This window comes from Carassius carassius, chromosome 10, assembly GCF_963082965.1.
Source record: "Carassius carassius chromosome 10, fCarCar2.1, whole genome shotgun sequence".
Classification (NCBI taxonomy): Eukaryota; Metazoa; Chordata; class Actinopteri; order Cypriniformes; family Cyprinidae; genus Carassius; species Carassius carassius.
In genome coordinates this window covers 25,428,209-25,448,909 of record NC_081764.1, presented here as the reverse complement: position 1 = coordinate 25,448,909, position 20,701 = coordinate 25,428,209, and the positions used below count along the sequence as shown (strand labels likewise).

General features: G+C 40.4%; 1 protein-coding gene and 1 long non-coding RNA gene across 9 annotated transcripts in view; both read right to left on the bottom strand.

Moving 5' to 3' along the window:
* Positions 1-20,701, bottom strand: part of LOC132152011 (uncharacterized) — a 461,940-nt gene that overhangs the window by 76,921 nt on the left and 364,318 nt on the right. The window lies entirely within an intron of this gene.
* The window catches only part of LOC132152001 (tensin-1-like), a 131,781-nt gene that overhangs the window by 60,825 nt on the left and 50,255 nt on the right, over positions 1-20,701 (bottom strand). For 6 of the 8 annotated variants that reach the window (XM_059560610.1, XM_059560613.1, XM_059560611.1 and 3 more), the window contains exon 2: positions 15,274-15,388. In XM_059560610.1, coding sequence (XP_059416593.1) covers positions 15,274-15,388 — 115 coding nt within the window. Of the gene's footprint in view, positions 1-134; positions 290-15,273; positions 15,389-20,701 lie in introns of those variants that run through there. The other 2 variants (XM_059560615.1, XM_059560616.1) reach the window with 1 other exon arrangement.

Genomic DNA, 20,701 nt, shown 5'->3' with positions numbered 1-20,701 from the left:
TTTGGGGTGAAGTATACCTTCAATGTCAGTATATATGCTGTCTGCTGATGATGTTAGATGTGATTAGATGAATAGCCATGCTCATATTATGTATCAGCTGTATATATAGATTGTTTAGAAACTCATTTATTTACCAGTTGATCCTGAAAGAGAATGAAGCCTGCCCCTGATACTGAAGTCATTGGCAGTCTTAAAAACATGGCTTGTAACAAATCTTGAGAGGTTCCAGCATGAAGGCCCAGGCTTCACCATTCACAAACTCATGGAGGGACTTTAAGAATCATGTGATCTGTATGACAAGACATCAACAGCATTTAAGTTAAAATTAATAAAGTCTGAGCAATGAAATGAATCACACATGCCTTATGTTCTGTCACCCCATGATACAGTTTAGTTTCACTCTCTTTTTCAGTTCATTTTCAGATAATCTGAAAATGAAAGATGTGGATTTCAACAAAGAAGTGAACTTATACCTGTAGGGGAGTAGTCATGCTTAATAGGATATGTGAATAGAAAACAAGTAAATGAATGCATTTATTGTATTTAATGGTTAAGTGTAAAATAATATATATTTATATTTGAATGATATATGAATAAAATGATATCGAATTTAAATATTCATAATATTTAATATTGATCAGTTGAATTTGTTATATCAGAGTTCATGTTTTTGTGTAAATTTATTTGTCACAGTTCTATATGTTGAAGATAAATAATTTTAGAAATACCACACACAATGTTGTACTGTATTAGAATATGCATTCATGTCAAGAGATAATTGAAGGTTTGGATATATAAATACATTGAATTTGCATCAAAAAAGTAAAAGCACCTGTACTGCACTCATGTTCACCACAGGCTTGCCACAAATGTCTGCTGCAAATTTGCTACAAACTTTTAGCCACTAAGCTCATTTGCATGTTGCATGTGAATATATGTGATTGCCACAGGAGTTTGCCAGACACTATATTTTTGCAAGGGATAATTTCACAATCTGACTAAGAGAGCGAGAGAGAGAGAGAGAGAGAGAGAGAGAGAGAGAGAGAGAGACATGGGTGAGGGGGACTGGTTACAACACTGACACTTCTAGAACTGAAAAATTAAGTGTGGATTATCCCAAGTTTATGTGTTAAAAATTATGTGTTAAAACTGTGAAGTCAAACTGTTAACCAAGGGAAAGAAGATGGCTAGTCAGTCAGATAAATATTAGTGTTGCAGCAAGATGTAAAGCAATTTTGTTCAGTTAGAATTAAGATGCAAATGATAAATATGTTAAGTAATATGTTATAAATTATAACTTAATTGTTAAAAAACAACAGAAATGCACTGAGAGAGGCTGGTCTGTGGAATAAGTGACAACAACAATGAGCACAAATTTATTGTAAGAAAAAGAAAAATGGAGACAACCAACAAAAAGGTGAGGAATTTGCAGGCCCAACATATGCATATTAAAAAACTGTCGACAGGAGAGGCTGCAAAAAGGCAGTGCACAAGACAGAAACAAAGAAAATGCAAACAGCACATCTTATACAAAGGAAACTCACTCAAAAATGAAGTGAGAATAATATGTTACTAACAATATTCAGAACAAACTGTAATAATAGAGCCAAAGAATAACTCAGAACGGGCAGCACCCATAGTGCCCGTACTAAAGCCTGACAATTGAGTTAGACTACACGTTGACCTGTGCCCGGTTGCATGAAACTCCTTAAGTGAGGGTTTCCCTGAGGGAGAAAAAAACCCTGAGGTAAGGGATTTTACAGTACGTGTACTAACATGTACTTATAGTGTACTTACAGTGTATTTATCTAAGAAAGTTCTGGTAATACAAGGTAACTAACTGGTAACTACATGGGGTAGGTTTAGGTTTAGGGGTAGGTTCAGGGTTAGTACCTAGTTATTACATAGTTATTGTAATTACAATAATAAGTACATAGTATGTACATGAGGAACAGGACTGTAAAATAAAGTGCTACCATTTCATTAAGAGCTGTCAACCTTACCTAAGTGTTTATACTAATCGTTTCACAGTAGTTTCTGACAACATATGGCAAAGATCGCTGCGGTTGCTATAGTAACTACCTCTAACAGTAAACAGAACATAACGAACCACAAAGCCAAACCCTTGCTAAAATCACACTTAATATATTAACAGAGGTGGGTAGAGTACCCAAAAACTGTACTCAAGTAAAAGTAAAAGTACTTCTAGAAATATTTACTCAAGTAAAAGTAAAAGTACTAGTCTTGAATAGTTACTTGAGTAAGAGTAAAAGAGTATCAGATAAAAAATCTACTCAAGTAGTTAGTTACTAGTTACTTTGGGTCATATATACTGAGCCTATTTTTATTTAGATATATAGATAAAATGTATGTAATGTTTGTGTGCGTGTATAAATGTATATATTTCATCAGCCTTTACTCCAATTTATGTAATTTATTATAAAACCCTGTCTGTTTACTTAAGTAACAGATATAGGTGTCATGCCATAACATATTTTTAATACGACTGACTTTATATTAAATGTGAATTTAACATTAAAAGTTAATTTGATATAAATATTGCTACTAATCTTTCATTGTTCAGAAAGAGAGCAAATAACATTTACATTATTAAAGATAATTTTCACTGACAGTCTAGATTTCAATCACTCTCAGAAACTCCCATTAAAATCACTGAAACTGTTAACACTGTGAAATCAATATCTTAATTAAAGATTCGTACACACATCTGCACTTTGTTGTTTCTGACGAGAGAATTCGCCAGAAAGAGGTATTCAGTCAATGAGCGAGTGAAGGAAGCACCGGCCTTTTAGCGATGACTCATCTGAACGCCTCTGATTGGCCAATGCTTTAATAAGCTCAAAAGAATCATGTGTGACTGGTTATAATGCGCAGCGCTGTATAAACGCATCTATCTCTGGCTAAGCGCCAGCAAGCGATCACAGATCTGAATTTAGCAGCTGATGACGTACTAGCACCGGTGTGATTGTATTAAAATTAATAAAATCTTAATCGGCTATTTTTTGTCTTTTGGAAGCTGCATTCAACTTGACTCCCCTCTGTTATAAGCCACACACGTACAACAAACTAATGTCACAGTGGTATCGTGTACTGTAATCGAATGTAGCCCAAGTTATTACCTGTTAAACAGTGGACAGCACACGTGGTGTTCATCTCATAAGGATCTCCATCGCTAGCAAATAATAGCCTTTGCAGATTTGCTTTCAATTCAGTGCAGTTCCAGCCACGTTTTCAACGCTGCTGATGTTAAACGTTACAACTCTGAGTGAACCGCTTCAGTCGCTCAGCAGCGCGTGCGGCAGGGAACTGAACGACTCATTCAAATTGATTCATGAACCAATTCACTCGTTTGCCAATTGGTTTGATCAAGCCTTTGAACAGAATTGACTCAAAAGAATGAATCATTCGCGAATGGGCATCGCTCATTGCCCAGAGAAAAGTAGACGGCGCGTTTGGAATAAACTGAAGCATTTATAACATTTATTGCATTAAGATAAAGTAACGAGAGGAGGGTCGCCCACAGTAACGAAGTAAAAGTACAGATTTTCCCCCAAAAATTTACTCAAGTAAGAGTATAAAGTACCCATCTTTAAATATACTCCGAAAAGTATTAGTTACCCCAAAAAATTACTCAAGTAAATGTAATGAAGTAAATGTAACTCGTTACTACCCACCTCTGTATATTAATATATTAATATATTTGTGCTATGGAGAGTAAAAACATAACAGAAAACAAAAAAAAAACGTAAACTAAACTGGACAGAGGACGAAAAGGTAATTCTTTTAGAAGAATTCACAAAAAGAAAAAAACATTCTCCAAAGCCGCTATAACCCATCAGTCACTCATTCACACAAATCGAAAGCCTGGCAGGAGATAACAGAAAAAATGAATGCAAGAAATCTTGCTGTCAAGCGAACAGTAGAAGAAGTTATAAAAAAGTATGAAAACATAGTGGTGAGTTCAAGAAAAGAAATAGCAAACAATAAAAAAGAATCCGGAAAGACCGGTGAGTAATGTTCATACTCGTGCCTGATAAATTGTATCAAAAAGGTATTGCGCTTGGTATGGAACAATGTTATTGTTTTGTTGTGTAAAGGAGGAGGGCCACCGCCACAAGACCTATCCGACACAGCGAAATTGGTACAAGATATATTAGGGAAGGATTCTCTCTAGTCGGTATTCCAGGCGTTCCTCAAAGCAGTTCGGGAAGCAGGTAAAATAATGCAAATGAGCGCTACAACTGAAATTACAAACATATGTATAAACTGCGTTTTTTTTGCGTGCAGTTTGTAAGACATCTTTTGTTTTCCTAAGTGGTTATAATAATAATAATAATAATAATAATACTTTTCAGCCTACCTACTCATAACTGGGAAGATGTTCGAGTGACAAGCCCCACTCCCAGCAATACAGCCCCAAGGTAGTGACATCTAGGTTATTAGATTTTATATATATATATATATATATATATATATATATATATATATATATATATATATATATATATATATATATATATATATATATATATATATAACATTGTATAACTGTTCGTTCAATACTACAGTAACTGTGAGGTAACTAACTGGTTATTTGTTTTGTTTTCAGACGTTCGTTTGAGGAAAGAGGATTGGAAACCACCAAGGCTACATCAGGGCTGGCTGAACTTCAACGAGAAGTTATTTTGCTGCAGAAGAGAAAAGCAGAGTTGGAGATTTCTAAAATAGAAATGGAAAAGGAAAACTTGAATATGCAGAATATAGTTCTGCAATACAAAATTAACAAACTTGCTCTAAATGGATTAATAACTATACAACCAGTAGGGGAAGAGTAACACAAACTTTGATCTGTTGATAGTGTTTATTATTCAAATGATTTGTAATATACAAATATTTAATAACTATATAACAATACTATACTATTACAATAACTAATGTGATTTGCTTACGGATAGCAAGATAGCAATAGCAAGTCCCTCTGTTGTCAGATCCTCCATGATATGATTTGGCTGCACTACGCCTTCAGGTTCAGTGTAGTAATCCATGAGCACACCTAAGTCTTTGGATATGTTAAAGAGGACGACGCATGCAATGATGACTCTCCCTGCTCTTGCTGGTTCTAAACGTAGCTCCCCGTGAAGACAGTGAAATCTCCTTCTAAGCTGCCCAATCGTTCTTTCAATGATTACTCTAGTTTTTGTTAGAGCAGTGTTGTATCTTTCCTGCAATAGGAAAAATATTCAGTTTTACTTTTACTAATTGTATGCTTATTTATTTATCCATAAACAACTTAACTGAAGTAAATAAATTTTGCCTGTGCATCTCCTACTGGATTCCTGAAAGGTGTCATCAGCCATGAACGACAGGGATAACCACTGTCCACCAAAAGTAAGCCCCTGTGTGATCCATTCTCAAAACTGCGATAAATGTTACTCTCTGATAACACGCGTGCGTCATGAGTACTCCCAGGCCACTCAGCGGTAACATTTGTTATTTTGCAGTCTGGATCACATATTAGCTGGACATTTATGGAATGGAAGTTTTTGCGGTTAACAAATTGATCTTCATATTGGTGAGGGGCTTGAATTCGGACGTGTATTCCATCTATTACTCCACAAATGCGTAGGAATCCAGCGACTATATGGTGCAGAGATGTTGGCCACAAGAACTCGATGGAGCATAGATTGCAACAATAAACAATAAAGTGTATTCTGTGATGCTCTTTGGATTTCATACATCCACACTTGACACCAAAAGTCAGCAAAATAAATAGAAACATCACCATGACAAAAGGCTAAGATATGCAGTTTCAATAATGGAGATCCAGTAGTTGCCAGACATTTCAGCTATGATAATAATTCAATTCCTGGACATACATAATTTGACTGGTCTGTTGTCATACAAAGCAATGCTGGCTGATGAAACAGTGATGAGAAGACATGAGGAAATATTTGGGGAATTTTTACTCAGATTATGATGGAACCACTGACAAAGGCACATTGTCTGAAGAAACAGTGTCTGAGACTTCACCCTAAAAAGACTGTTCAGCATAATAAGGTAAGAAGGTCACAGAAAACATCTGTAAAATTATGAAATGGAAACCGACAGAAGAAATTGATTGATGATGTAGTTCCTTTTCAATTAAAAATTCGATTCACCCAACATTTACATTACATTTACATTTATTAATTTAGCAGACACTTTTATCCAAAGCGACTTACAAATGAGGACAGTGGAAGCAATCAAAAACAACAAAAAGAGCAATGATATACAAGTGCTATAACAAGTCTCAGTTAGCTTAACACAGTACCTTAGCAAGGGCTTTTCAATAATATAATAAATAAAAAGAAAACAGATAGAATAGAAAAAGAATAGAGCAAGCTAGTGTTAGAGAGTCAAATAAAGATGGAAGAGATGGGTTTTAAGCCGATTCTTGAAGATGGCTAAGGAGTCAGCTGCTCGGATTGAGTTGGGGAGGTTATTCCACCAGGAGGGAACATTTAATTTAAAATTCTGTAAAAGTGACTTTGTACTTCTTTGGGATGGCACAATCAAGCGACATTCACTTGCAGAACGCAAGCTTCTAGAGGGCACATAAGTCTGAAATAATACATTTAGGTAAATGGGTAAAGAGCCAGTGGTAGTTTTGTAGGCAAACATCAATGCCTTAAATTTTATGCGAGCAGCTTTTGGTAGCCAGTGCAAATTGATAAACAGAGGTGTGACATGTATTCTTTTTGGCTCATTAAAAATTTATGTTGCTGCCGCACATTGACAACATTATGTCAAAAGCTGACTCTATGGGAAACAACTCTGAGCAATACTAAAGCCCTAATAAAGGATAAAGGAGTAAAATTAACTGGCTAATGCCATTTGAGCAGTTGTCACGGCTTACGCTGCTGAAAGGAACACGGAGCCGAGGGATAAACGAAACAAGGATTTATTAAATTAAACATAGGCAAGGTAAGTAGTAAATAACAGGTGGCAAGTGGCAAGTAACAGGTAAACGGGTGGACAAGTAGACAAGTGACTAGTAACGAGTAGACGAGTAGACCCAACAAAACAGAACTGAAAGGACAAGGCATTTATACAAGGGATAATAGGGAAAACACAGGTGGATAGAATGACTAAATTAACAGGGACATGGAACACATGCGGAAATGACTAGACACACCTGGGAACTAATCAAACCACACACGGAAGACAGAAACTGGGTCACAGGGGCAAAAACACACAAAATGAGTCCAGGTGTGTGACAGTACTCCCCCCTCCCGGTAGGTGCGTCCTCGCACCGTAGAAACAACAAAGGGAGGCGTGGGTGGGAACCTGGGAGGAGGTTCCGGTGGAGGACAGCCTCCCAGGAGGGGGCCAGCAGACAGGGACCACAGAGGAAGGAGCCAGGGAGGAGATGACGGAGGGAGGAGCCAGGGAGGAGACAGGAAGGATCTGAAGCAGAAGGTACCCAGCAGGACCCAGGCCACAGCCATAACGGCCCAAGGTGGGGCCGACGGTGGAAGGAGCCCTGGAGGAGGAATGGTCACCGACTCCAGGGACTCGACCCACGGCAACGGAGCAAGTGGAGGAGGAGCCCGAGGCGGAGACGGAGAGCCAGGGTGACGGGGAGGAGCCGGAGGTCCTAGGCTGAACTGATGGCTCTGGTGACTGACGCGGCGATGTGGATCCGGAAGGCCGCGGTGAGGCCAGAGTGACCGAGGACTGAGGTGTAGCCGAGGGGATGAAGGAGCCTGACGGAGCCGGAGGGACGGAGGTATGAGGCGAAGCCGGAGGAGTGGAGTCCCGAGGCATAGGATGGACGACGCCAGACCAAGGCGGAGCCGGAGGGACGAGGGAGCCAGGCAGAGCCTGCGGACTGCCGGGCCATGGCGGAGAGGAAGGAGCTAGGAGCCATGGTGGAGCCGACGGGTCAACGGGCCGAGGCGGAGTCCAGGCCTCAGAGGCTGGAGGCGGAGGTGAGGGAGACGCCGACCAAGGCGTCGCTGGAGGATGGCGGTCCCGCTGAGCTCGCACCACAATGATGGTAGGCTGAGGGCGAGCAGAGGGGCTGCCAGACGACAGCGGAAGAGGAGGCAGGAGTGGGTGGGAGGGTGGCAATTTTGGAGGAGCAGGCATTGGAGTAAGCTCTGGGGCTGGAGCCCTTCCTGGGCTTAACGGATGATCAGGAGCCCGTCCTGGGCTTAACGGAGGATCAGGAGCCCGTCCTGGGCTTAACGGAGGATCAGGAGCCCGTCCTGGGCTTAACGGGGGTTCAGGAGCCCGTCCTGGGCTTAACGGGGGTTCAGGAGCCCGTTCTCGGCTTAACGGGGGATCAGGAGCCCGTCCTGGGCTTAAAGGAGGATCAGGAGCCCGTCCTGGGCTTAAAGGAGGATCAGGAGCCCGTCCTGGGCTTAAAGGAGGATCAAGAGCCCGTCCTGGGCTTAACGGGGGAACAGGAGCCCGTCCTGGGCTTAACGGGGAATCAGGAGCCCTTCCTGGGCTTAACAGAGGATCAGGAGCCCGTCCTGGGCTTACAGGAGGATCAGGAGCCCGTCCTGGGCTTAAAGGAGGATCAGGAGCCCGTCCTGGGCTTAAAGGAGGATCAGGAGCCCGTCCTGGGCTTAACGGGGGAACAGGAGCCCGTCCTGGGCTTAACGGGGGAACAGGAGCCCTTCCTGGGCTTAACAGAGGATCAGGAGCCCGTCCTGGGCTTAAAGGAGGATCAGGAGCCCGTCCTGGGCTTAACGGAAGATCAGGAGCCCGTCCTGGGCTTAACGGGGAATCAGGAGCCCTTCCTGGGCTTAACAGAGGATCAGGAGCCCGTCCTGGGCTTACAGGAGGATCAGGAGCCCGTCCTGGGCTTAACGGGGGAACAAGAGCCCGTCCTGGGCTTAACGGGGAATCAGGAGCCCTTCCTGGGCTTAACAGAGGATCAGGAGCCCGTCCTGGGCTTACAGGAGGATCAGGAGCCCGTCCTGGGCTTAACGGAAGATCAGGAGCCCTTCCTGGGCTTAACAGAGGATCTGGCATAGGTGAATTGGAAACCCCCTCATTTTGACCCATTTGGCGCTCCACATTTTGCTCCCTCGTGGTGGGCAGTGTCGCCGGCTCTCGCACCTGGTCTGACGGGTTGCTCTCTGGCTCTCCGTCATCGGTGGGCTCGGGCTTATGCCTCGTACCGTGGGGAGATTGTAGGCTGGGCTCTGGGTCCAGAGTGGACCTGGCGAGATCCTCCATTGGGCCGACCGTGAGAGGTGACCCATTTCTCACCAGATTCCACTCTATGAAAGCGGCGAAATCCTCCCGAGGACCATCTTCGGGCGACAACGCTCTGCACCTGGAGTTCAGGCTGGCGTGATAAAAGGTGCAGAGCGCGTGGTCCGGGTAGCTGGTGGCATTAGCTATCAACAGAAACCGTCTGGTATGGTCCTCGAGAGACAGTCCCTCCTGCTCCAGCAGGAGGAGGAGGTATTCGGGGCGATAGAGGGGATCCATGACACACTACGGAAAGAAAAAGACTGTGAAAAAACGGAAAACAAAACGGAGGGAAAACACGCAGTTTTTTTTAATTTTTAGGTCGGGTCTTCTGTCACGGCTTACGCTGCTGAAAGGAACACGGAGCCGAGGGATAAACGAAACAAGGATTTATTAAATTAAACATAGGCAAGGTAAGTAGTAAATAACAGGTGGCAAGTGGCAAGTAACAGGTAAACGGGTGGACAAGTAGACAAGTTGACAAGTTGACAAGTGACTAGTAACGAGTAGACGAGTAGACCCGACAAAACAGAACTGAAAGGACAAGGCATTTATACAAGGGATAATAGGGAAAACACAGGTGGATGGAATGACTAAATTAACAGGGACATGGAACACATGCGGAAATGACTAGACACACCTGGGAACTAATCAAACCACACACGGAAGACAGAAACTGGGTCACAGGGGCAAAAACACACAAAATGAGTCCAGGTGTGTGACAGCAGTAAAGCTATATATATATATATATATATATATATATATATATATATATATATATATATATATATATATATATATACAGTATTAGTGCTGGGCAAGGATTACATTTTTTATCGTGATTAATCACATTATTGTCTGTGATTAATCACAATGAATTGCATTGTATGCACAAAACTAATAATAAATCAAAAGTAGTGTATTGTGCACTTTTTTTCATTTAAAAATAGTCCTACTACTATATGAACAAAAGTGTACTAACATTTGGTTTGCAAACAGTTTAAACAAATAAGGTGCTTTTTACAGCAGTGTTCCTTTTATATAGAAGCAGTTAAAATATTTATTGTAGCCTAAATCTCAATTTATAACATTAATATAATTAAATTAAATATAACACAAGCCATTTGTCACTGCCAGGAAATTAATGTTTTACAGAAAATATTTAATAGTTTGTTATAGAAAAACAAGTGCTCAGAGTCCTCGATCATAACATTATAATATGCACCTTCCTATTGGAGGCCTGCACAATCACGGGACAACAATTGATGAGTGGGTAGAGACTTTTGTGTGTGGGAATAATGTGCGAATAATTAGGGTGTGCTCACACTATGCAATCTTAACCGTGCCGGTGCGCATTTGACCCCAAAAGCTTGGTTCGTTTGACTGGTGTGATCGTTCCATTTAGCAGTCCCTGGCTCAGTTGGAAGAGGTGGGCAAGAACGTGGTTCAGTTATATATAGATCAGTGAGTGTGAGCGCTAACCGCACCGGAGCGCAGATCTGATACGTGCTGCGCCATTGTGGCAAAAGCGATATATATGCTCCATAGTAAAGCAATATATTGCGAGAGGGATGTGTGTTACCGCGTCCCATACGACACAAAATAATAAACCACAAAGTTAACAAAACGTCTCACTCCACTGTGTTGAGCGAGAGCGCTTCTCTGCTGTCTTTGCGTGTTATTGGAATCTTCCTATTTCCAACTTATAAAGTCATGATTACAAGCTTGTTGCATTCTTTTGTTAAAAGTGGAAAGTGGTTTGTAAATGTTGATGCTTAGCCTAAAATTAAAATTATTCACAACCTCGGTCCAAGACACTGCTGTAAAGCCGTTTTATAACTTTTCTGGACAGAACTGTCCAACCAGAGGACCGGATACACTGGATCATTGCTACTCTCAGTATAAGAATGCCTACAAAGCCCACTTTACCATCTTTTGGCAAATCGTACCATGCCACTATTTTCCTCACACAGGAATAGAAACAAAGGCTTGTTCAAGAACCCCCAATGCAGAGAGTAGTGATGTGCTGGTCCTCCCACTCAGAAGCTATGCTACAGGTGGCTCTTGATGAAGTAGACTGGGACATGTTTCGGGCAAGTTCATCTGACGTCAGCGAGTTCACAGATGTAGCATTAAGTTTTGTATACATGCTACCTGAGCAAGCAACTGAAACAATAACTATAAGGACCTTCTCTAATCAGAAACCATGGGTGGACTGAACAACCTGTGCTGCAGTAAACAAACACACTGTCGCATGCAACGCATGCATTTGTCAGGGAACATGAACAAGTACAAAGCATCGTGCTATGCTCTCCAACGCGCAGTAAGAGCCACCAAACTCTGATACAGGGAATGAATAGAGTGTCATTTTCAGCTCATGACTCCCGACACATGTGGCAAGGACTAAGAACCATCTGTGCCTTTGGAAATAAATACTCTACAGAGGTGAGAGCAGATCCATTGCTGGCTGATGAGTTAAACTCTTTCTAAAGACATTTTGAAAACAATCTAAGAAGCGCAAGTTTGCCAATCAGCGTGTCAGAAAGCAGCAGTCAGAAAGCAACAGTCAGAGCAGCGATAATCATGTAATCACCGTGTCAGAGAATGAGGTTCGGAGGGTCCTATAGTGAGTGAATCTTGGAAAGATTATTAGTAGTTTTAAAATATATTATCATTGTTGTGCTGATGACATCCAATTATATATTTCTTTTAGTCCTGATAGACTAGATAAACTGTCTTTTCTGCAGAATTGTTTGACCTCCATTAATAAATAAATAATAAAACTCCATCTTAGGAACATTGCTAAGATTTTATTTTTAAAGCATGGAGATGCTTGTTCATCCATTTATCTCTACACGGTTAGACTATTGCAATGTTCTGTACACTTGCTTGAACAAATCTTCTATGGATAGATTACAAATTGTACAGAATAAAGCTGCAAGGCTTTTGACTAGGACTAAGGAATAAGGAATAAGGCCGTAAAACACATATAGAACATTGGTTGCCGGGACTTTTGAGAACTGGATCTTGTAGCCTAGAATTTTTCTTTCTAAATGATGTGAAAATCATCTTGTTTACTCACTCACAGAAAACAATATATTGATTAAATTTTCTAACAAACTTTTTGTTTGTAAAAGTCATATGCGAGTAGGCATCAACTATCATGAATATCATTGTGATTTACACCTGAGAAGATAAAGGCCCGCAAAATGAGCTGCATAATGAGTCTTTCAGTCAGGTGTGTGACTGAGAGGGAAGAGTTTCAAGAAAGAATGTGAGGATAAAATAAATGTATATATTTTTATGTTTGTAGTTTATGTAGAATATATTTAATTTCCCACAAAATAATTTAATATTCACTTGCGAGTGCAGTTAAACAGTTTATTAGGAACAATCAAAGCTGACTTTCGTAGCTGAATTTTTAGCATCATTGCTTCAGTCACACACTGATTTTCTCCCAAAAAAAACAACAACAAAAAATATTTATTGTTATTATTATTTCTATTATTATTATTATTATCAATGTGGAAAAGAGCTGAGAATATATGTATTTTTTATAAATTGAAACAACAGCATTGTTTGTTACATTTGTTACATTTACCATTTACATTTATTTGTTACATTTATATTATTTACATCAAGCTTTTGAACGGTATAGTGTATATTGCTATTGAAACTTCATAATGTTTCACTTGATTATACATTTAGTCAGGAATTGCTCACTGCTTTGTTTTCTGTTGTATGGGTGTTTACAAGCCGCGTGCTTCAAGAGAAACATTATAATCTCAATAGCGCGTTCGGCGCATGGACGTGGTCGCATTAGAGATAATGAAGGGAGACGTGAAAGACTGGACATCACATTGTTTTCATATGGATTACTTTATCACAGAATATTTGTATACAGTAGCACTTGTTTAGTTTAAAATAAGACATTTCAAGCTTTCTAAATATATATCTCTCATGTCTCTTCGTTGAGTATTCACTGAGTTACAGTTGATTTTAGTGACGCGTTTCTAAATGAAGATCACCGCAGACCAAGACTGCAGACAGTACACCTTGTTTGTTATCTTTATTTTATAAATGCACAAAGTTTTGTTGTTATTATGTCTGTATATAAATAAAAGTAGACCCTTTACAGAATCGATTGATGTATTGCTCTTATCTGTACAATCAAAACTAAAAGTGTAATTTAAGTTCTTTTCGGAGTTATCAGGAGAAAATATACGCATATATTTAAAAAGAACGCGTATACGCATGAATCGACTCTTGAGGGTTAAGGCAGGAACCAAGGTTTCTACCACATGTCTAAGGCACGTAAGCATCACCTCGTGACCTTGATCGTGTGAAGCAATGATCTTGGTCCTGAGCCACCACTGCAATGGTCTCATGTACAGCAGGCCAACATGTATCACATTGGATGCAGCTGCCGTCTGAAGCTGCCCACAGTCTCTGAAACTGTTTGACAATGTGTGACTAGCCTTCTCTCACCCCCTTTCAAAGCTGTGAGAATCACTTTGATACAATCAGGAGACAACTGTGCCTGCATCATTGTCGAATTCCACACTACGCCGTTTGAGCCATAAACCCAGCTCTTTCATATGTCATCTGTTCTGACTGAGCTAATATCAACCATTCGTCAATATAATTCATTATGTGGATGCCCTGGAGTTGCAACGGAGCCAGGGTAGCATCCACACAACTGGTGAAAGTGCGGGGTGAGAGTGACAGGCTGAATGGAAGAACCTTATACTGGTATGCTTCATCCCGGAAAGCAAACCTCAGGAACCTCCTGTGTTGAGAAAGGATGGATACATAGAAGTAAGCATCTTTGAGATTTATTGTAAAAAAAAAAAGTCCTCTGACCTGATTTGAGACACAATCTGTTTGATAGTGAGCATCTTGATCCGAAACTGTTTGATAGCACGGTTTCAAAGACGCAGATCTATGATTGGACGCAACCCTCCATCCTTCTTCAGAATAATGAAGTAATGGCTGTAGAACACTCACTCTCTGGAGAGAGGAGGAACACATTCTATGGCCTCCTTCCTTAAGAGACTATCTACTTCCTGTTGCAAATTCAGAGCCTGCTCGGGGCCTACTAATGTAGGAATGACCCGGCTGAAGCGAAGTGGATGAGAACTGAATTGGATTCTGTAACCTTTCTCTACAGTGTGCAGGACCCATTGTGAGACATTTGGCAGAAGTATACAGAGGTGTGTACTTCTCCTCCCCAGGGTGGGATGTCCTTGGGGTCGAGGACAGGTATACACCTCGGAATGGCCTTGGCTTGGTATCGCTTGGCCGAGGTCCTCTTTGTCAGAACAACGGTCAGCAGATCCACTTTCTGTTTAGAGGACCCGACCAACGCTCTGTTTCTGGGTCTGGCGATTCGAGGAGCTGGACAGCTGGGAATGGAGAGGGGGTGAGCACTGGAATGTCGCCGCCTGCTTCTTCACCTCCTGAAACTTCTGCAATGTTTAGTAAATCTGCCCCAGCTGTTCTGATGTGTTTGAAGCTCTGTTCTGCATCAATTTAATGAACATCAATGTATCAGAAATGTTGTAAATTGGTAGAAAAAAAGAGGAAACAGGCAAGGACAATGTGATGACAGGATGAATAAAAGAGTAATAGATGGCTAGTGAGTTAGTCAAGCTCTGTGGTGTTTTGGTCAAGCTCCAGTTGATACCCCACTTCATTCTTGTATGTCTGCAATCCAAAAGTGTTTTTTTTTTTTCAGTAGTTCCTAGGTAGGGTAATATAGCACCCTGATGTAACTTTACGTTTGTAAGGCTAATAGTTTGTGCACTGATAATTAAATTTAACACAGGTGTTTTGTTCTTTCACATTTTTATATAAAAAATACAAATTCAGGCTTGCATAACCAGATATAATGACCACAAACCATTTTTGATGAGATATCCAAGGAGAGTCGGAGAAGCCTAGTATTGTATATTGCCAAAATATTAGCAACCTAACAGAATCTGTTCTAATGGCAGTACTGACCTTTGCAGACCAGGCCCTCCTTCGTCAAAACCTGCTTGCATACTGCACAACTCTTGGCCTTTTTAAAAGTCTTAGCCTTGAAGGTATGGGAATGAACAGCCTCAAAGTCTTCTGGCTAAAGGGGCAAAGAGGGAGAAAGAGTGTTAAAATGCATCCAATGAGCTGAACAAGGGCTTCAGTGTTTTAAACCTTACAAAAGTTTCACAGATCATTTGAAGTGATTTCACATCCTTTATTGTTTTATTGTTTGATTGTTAGAATGACATAAAGAAAGTCAACACACTTCCACACACACAAGCATACTACACATTTATTGAAGATGCAGTAGGAGGTCTTGGAAAATGCTGACTTGAGCCTGATAGCACTGAGAGCGAACGTCCCACCCTCTTGCATTTGCTGTCCAAAGCCAAGTCCCCTGAACGTATATATGATGACAGACCAGAATACCAGAGACAACATTACTATAATACTGTAGGCTACATCAGCGGTTCCCAATTCCAGTCCTCACATCAACACCACTCTGCACATTTTGTGTATCTCTTATCATGTGCGAAATTTGTCCTATTCGACTGTAAGTGCCCTGCGAAGTGGACTTCACCAGATATCCACCATGATTCCAGTTCGAAGCAAGCCTATATGTTCCATACAAATGGCATTAACGTGTACGAGATGTAAATTTAAATAGTATTTATTTACAGAGATGTATTATGTCACACTTCACACTTCCCTAGTAAGTTTTGTCTGTGTGTAAAGATGCTGCACAGTACAAATCCATGAATGAATGTTTCGAAGTGAAGTAAACTTCAACAGATTTCCCCTGCTCAGGGAGTAGAGAGCAAAAAACACTGTGGATGGATAGTGTCAGTTGGAACACAGTTCATGCACATTCACAGAGAGAAAACTTTATAGTACAGTTAATAAAAGAACTACAATACCAGGAATGATGATTGGGTTGTTGATGTTTGCCTGACATTTTCACTCTGTCTGCACAGCGTGTGTGAATGCGCTGATGACGTATTCTGTCTCCACGAAAAAGATGTGCAGAGGTATGCAAATACATACATTGAAAGGCAGGTAGGTAAGCAAATTAAAACACTCAGACCAAGTGTTTTGATTGGACAAACATTTCTTGGATTTAATCTTTCCACAGAATATATTACTACATTTACAATAAATTTAAACCACTCAACTTAATGACTGCATTCAGAATGTGAAGAGACTTTTAACCAGCATAACAAAAAATGTTTCTGAAGTGAATCACCTATTGCACCATTAAGTATCTGTGCAGCAAATCCATCTGGTCAAGGTAATAAAAAGTGTGATCCTCAGCATTTTCAGCTGTACTATCTACCTAAATCTAAATGGCTTTTGTCACACACTGACAAGACCGTACAAACAGCCTGGCATGGGTAACCTTGGCTGTGAAAACCAGAGAGTATGGACACTCATTCCCTAAAATAACACTTTGCGTAACTCACCATGCACAGCATTTATTCAGTATGGGAAATATTTGTGTGTTATAGTGACCTTGTGGAGAGGCATGTACATGTATATGCATCATTGGGGGTCCAAGCACATGTGTGCAGAACAAGCCTATCTACAAAAATGGATCCTGTGTATGCTATGCATTCAGTTGTTTTGATGTCAAACAGGTCAAACACAGACAAAAAAACATATTGGCTCATGGCTTCCAGATGATTTAAAGGATATATAGATGATGTGATTTGAAGTTTTACTTTCTCTTTGGAGTGTTTTAAACTGATTGTGCATAGATAATATCAAAGTCGCAAAGTGTAGCGCAGGGGTCACCAATCTCGGTCCTGGAGGGCCGCTGTCCTTCAGAGTTTAGCTCCAACACCAATTAAACACACCTGAACCAGATAATCAAGATCTCACTAGGCATACTGACTTTCAAACAGGTGTGTTGGAGCTGGTTGGAGCTAAACTCTGCAGGACAGCGGCCCTCCAGGACCGAGATTGGTGACCACTGGTGTAAAGTCTCAAAACCAAAGAGATATAATTGATCAAAGTTAAGACTCTGCCACTCCCCCCTAAAACGGCTCATTAAAACACACCCCACATTTCTACATCACGATGTGGGAATATTTGCATAATGCCGCCAAAATGTTTATGCAAAGAAAGAAGTCATGGTTTCAGTAACTGCAGTTAGTGTTGAAGCAGCCATGTCAGGGAGATGCTGTGTGTTTCTAGGCGAAAGTAAAAGCACTTTATTTGGCCTTCCAAAAGAAGATGCATTTAGGAATCTTTAAGATTACTTACAACGGAACAGCAACGGATTTTATGGACAGCCATTTCATGAACCTAGGAAAGGAGGTAATTCTGACTTTTGATCTCAAATCTTCCTTTTTTGTCCAAGATACTAGAAAAGGTAGGATCCTCAAAATTATATTCCTTCTTAGAGAAAATGTTATCTGTGAGGATTTCCAGTCAGGATTTAGACTGTATCATAGTGCTGAGACTGCTCTCCTTAGAGTTACAAATGACCTGCTCTTATCATCTGATCGTGGTTGTATCTCTCTATTAGTGCTACTGGATCTTAGTGCTGTGTTCGACATTATAGACCACAAATTCTCTTTAATAGACTAGAACACTTTGCTGGCATTGATGAAAGTGAATTAGCATGGTTCAAATTGTATTTATCTGCCCGCTATCAATTCATTGCAGTGAATGAAGAGCTATCATATCAATCACAAGTGCAGTATGGAGTACCTCAAGGCTCAGTACTAGGGTCATTACTTTTCTCGCTTTACATGTTACCGTTGGGAGATATCATCAGGAAGCACGGTGTTAGCTTTCACTGTTATGCTGATGATACTTAGCTCTTAATTTCTTTGCAGCCCGGAGAAACATATCAATTTAAAAAAATTCATGGAATGCAAAGTCGATATAAAAACCTGTATGATGAGTATTGTTTACTACTAAGTTTTGGTAAAAAAACAGAGGTGTTAATTATAGGACCTAAAAACTCTGCATATAATAACCTAGAACGCTGTCTAAGACTTGATAATAATAGTAATTCATTACATTTATATAGCGCTTTTCTAGGCACTCAAAGCGCTTTACATAGACAGGGAGTATCTCCTCATCCACCATCTTGATGGCTGCTCTGTCAGCCTAGGTGTGCTACTTGAGGGCAATCTTTCCTTTGAAAGCCACATTTCTAGCATTTGTAAAACTGCATTTTTTCATTTCAAAAATATATCTAAACTATGACCTATGCTTTCAATGTCAAATGCAGAAACGTTAATTCATGCATTCATGACCTCAAGGTTAGATTATTGTAATGTTTTATTGGGTGGTTGTTCTGCATGGTTACTAAACAAACTCCAACTGGTCCAAAATGCAGCAGCTAGAGTTCTTACTAGAACCAGGACGTATGACCATATTAGCCCGGTTCTGTCAACACTGCACTGGCTCCCTATCAAACATCATATAGATTTTAAAATCTTGCTTATTACTTATAATGCCCTGAATGGTTAAGCACCTCTTATTGCCTCCACGTCCGCTGCGTTCTCAAAACTTAACTTAATATTGTATTGACAATAGTGTATTAACTAAACAAAAGTGTATCCCAGTGTGGTATGGGAACAGCTCCAGTCAAGACTGCAAAACCCTGCAGAGAGTTGTGCGCTTAGCTGAGCGCATAACAGGGTCCGTTCTCCCCTCTCTGCAGGACATCTACCTCAAACGCTGCAAAAGCAGAGCTGTTAAAATCATCAAGGACTCTATCCACCCCAGTAACCATCTTTTCACTTTGCTGCTATCTGGTTAACGCTTCTGTTGTCTGATGGCAAAAACCGATAGACTCAGGAGGAGTTTCTTCCCACTAGGCCATCAGGCTCCTAAACTCAAAACCAGCCTCTTAACATCTTCATGTCTCCGCTTAATATCCACTTTATCAGTAAGATATTCATCATTCTCTACCTCACATTGACATACTGAGAGTGTCAACCTGTTTGCACATTTGCCTCATGTACATCCCTGGATATCTTAATATTTAAGACTACAGTGTACTTTCATGCATATTATGTTCCATTCTATATATAATTCTACAGTATACATATTTTTTATATTTTTATTCTTATATTTTTATTGTTTAGTTTTATTTCATTCTTTCATAGCTATATTTATGTATATTTTCATCTGTGTTGTATTCTTTAATAATTGCACTGTCCATGGAGCGGCCCACAGGTTGAGAAACCACTGACCTAGAACATCAAAATCAACTTGCGGGTGGCAGATCCTTTTCCTATTTAGCGCCCAAACTCTGGAATAACCTACCTAACATTGTTCTGGAGGCAGACACAATCTGTCAGTTTAAATCATATTAAAGTCCCACACTAACACATTTCTAATATTCAGATCAGTTAAAGGATTTTTTTAGGCTGCATTAATCAGGAAAATCGGGGAACACTTCCCATAACATGTACTTGCTACATCGTTAGAAGAATGATATCTATGCTAATATTAGTCTATTTCTCATTTATTCCGAGCTCACCATACCCACAATATTTAGTCTGTATCCAGAACAGATGGTCACTGCAGTCATGAGCTCTCAACTAGATGAGCCCCAAACACAGATCCACATTCAAGACCCTGTCTCCTAGACGGCCACCGGGACAAGACCACTGGAAACATATGATTCTTCTGCACAGTCTGACTTAGCTGCAGCCTGGAATTGGACTGCTGGTTTCATATGGCCAGAGGAGAACTGGCCCCCCAACTGAGCTTGGTTTCTCCCAAGTTTTTTTCTCCATTCTCTCACTGATGGAGTTTTGGTTCCTTGCCGCTGTCAGCTCTGGCTTAGTCATTTAATTCCCAGCGATTCTGTCGACTTGATTGCACAGATACTATTTAAACTGAACTGAGCTTATGATGATGACATCACTGAATTCAATGATGAACTGACTTTTTGCATTATTGACACATTATTTTGCCGTTTAATGCTGTTCAGTTACTTTGACACAATCTGTGTTGTTAAAAGCGCTATATAAATAAAGGTGACTTGACTTGACTTTGCAATGACAATCTGGCGCTTCTGAATCAGCTACTGTAAGTATTTTTTTGTAATTAGTTTAAGTATTTGCTATTAACTTTTCAAATGCTGAGTTTTACGCATTGTGTGTATGTGTGTGGACATGCGCATGTTTGTGTGTGTGAGAGAGAGACGTGACATCACAGTGGCATCAACTGTTTTAACTGTGTCTTTAAAACTAAGGACATTATTAATTGTCTTAACATTTATTTTGAAAGATGAAGCTTGTGATTATGGAAAGGTGTGTTACTTTTCCGACGACTGCTTGTGGTGTTCAGCCAATCACAATGCACTGTGTCAGATTGTTGGAAGGAGGGACTTTGTAGAAAATTACACATTTGAGAGAGGCGGGGCATGGAGGACCATTTTTGT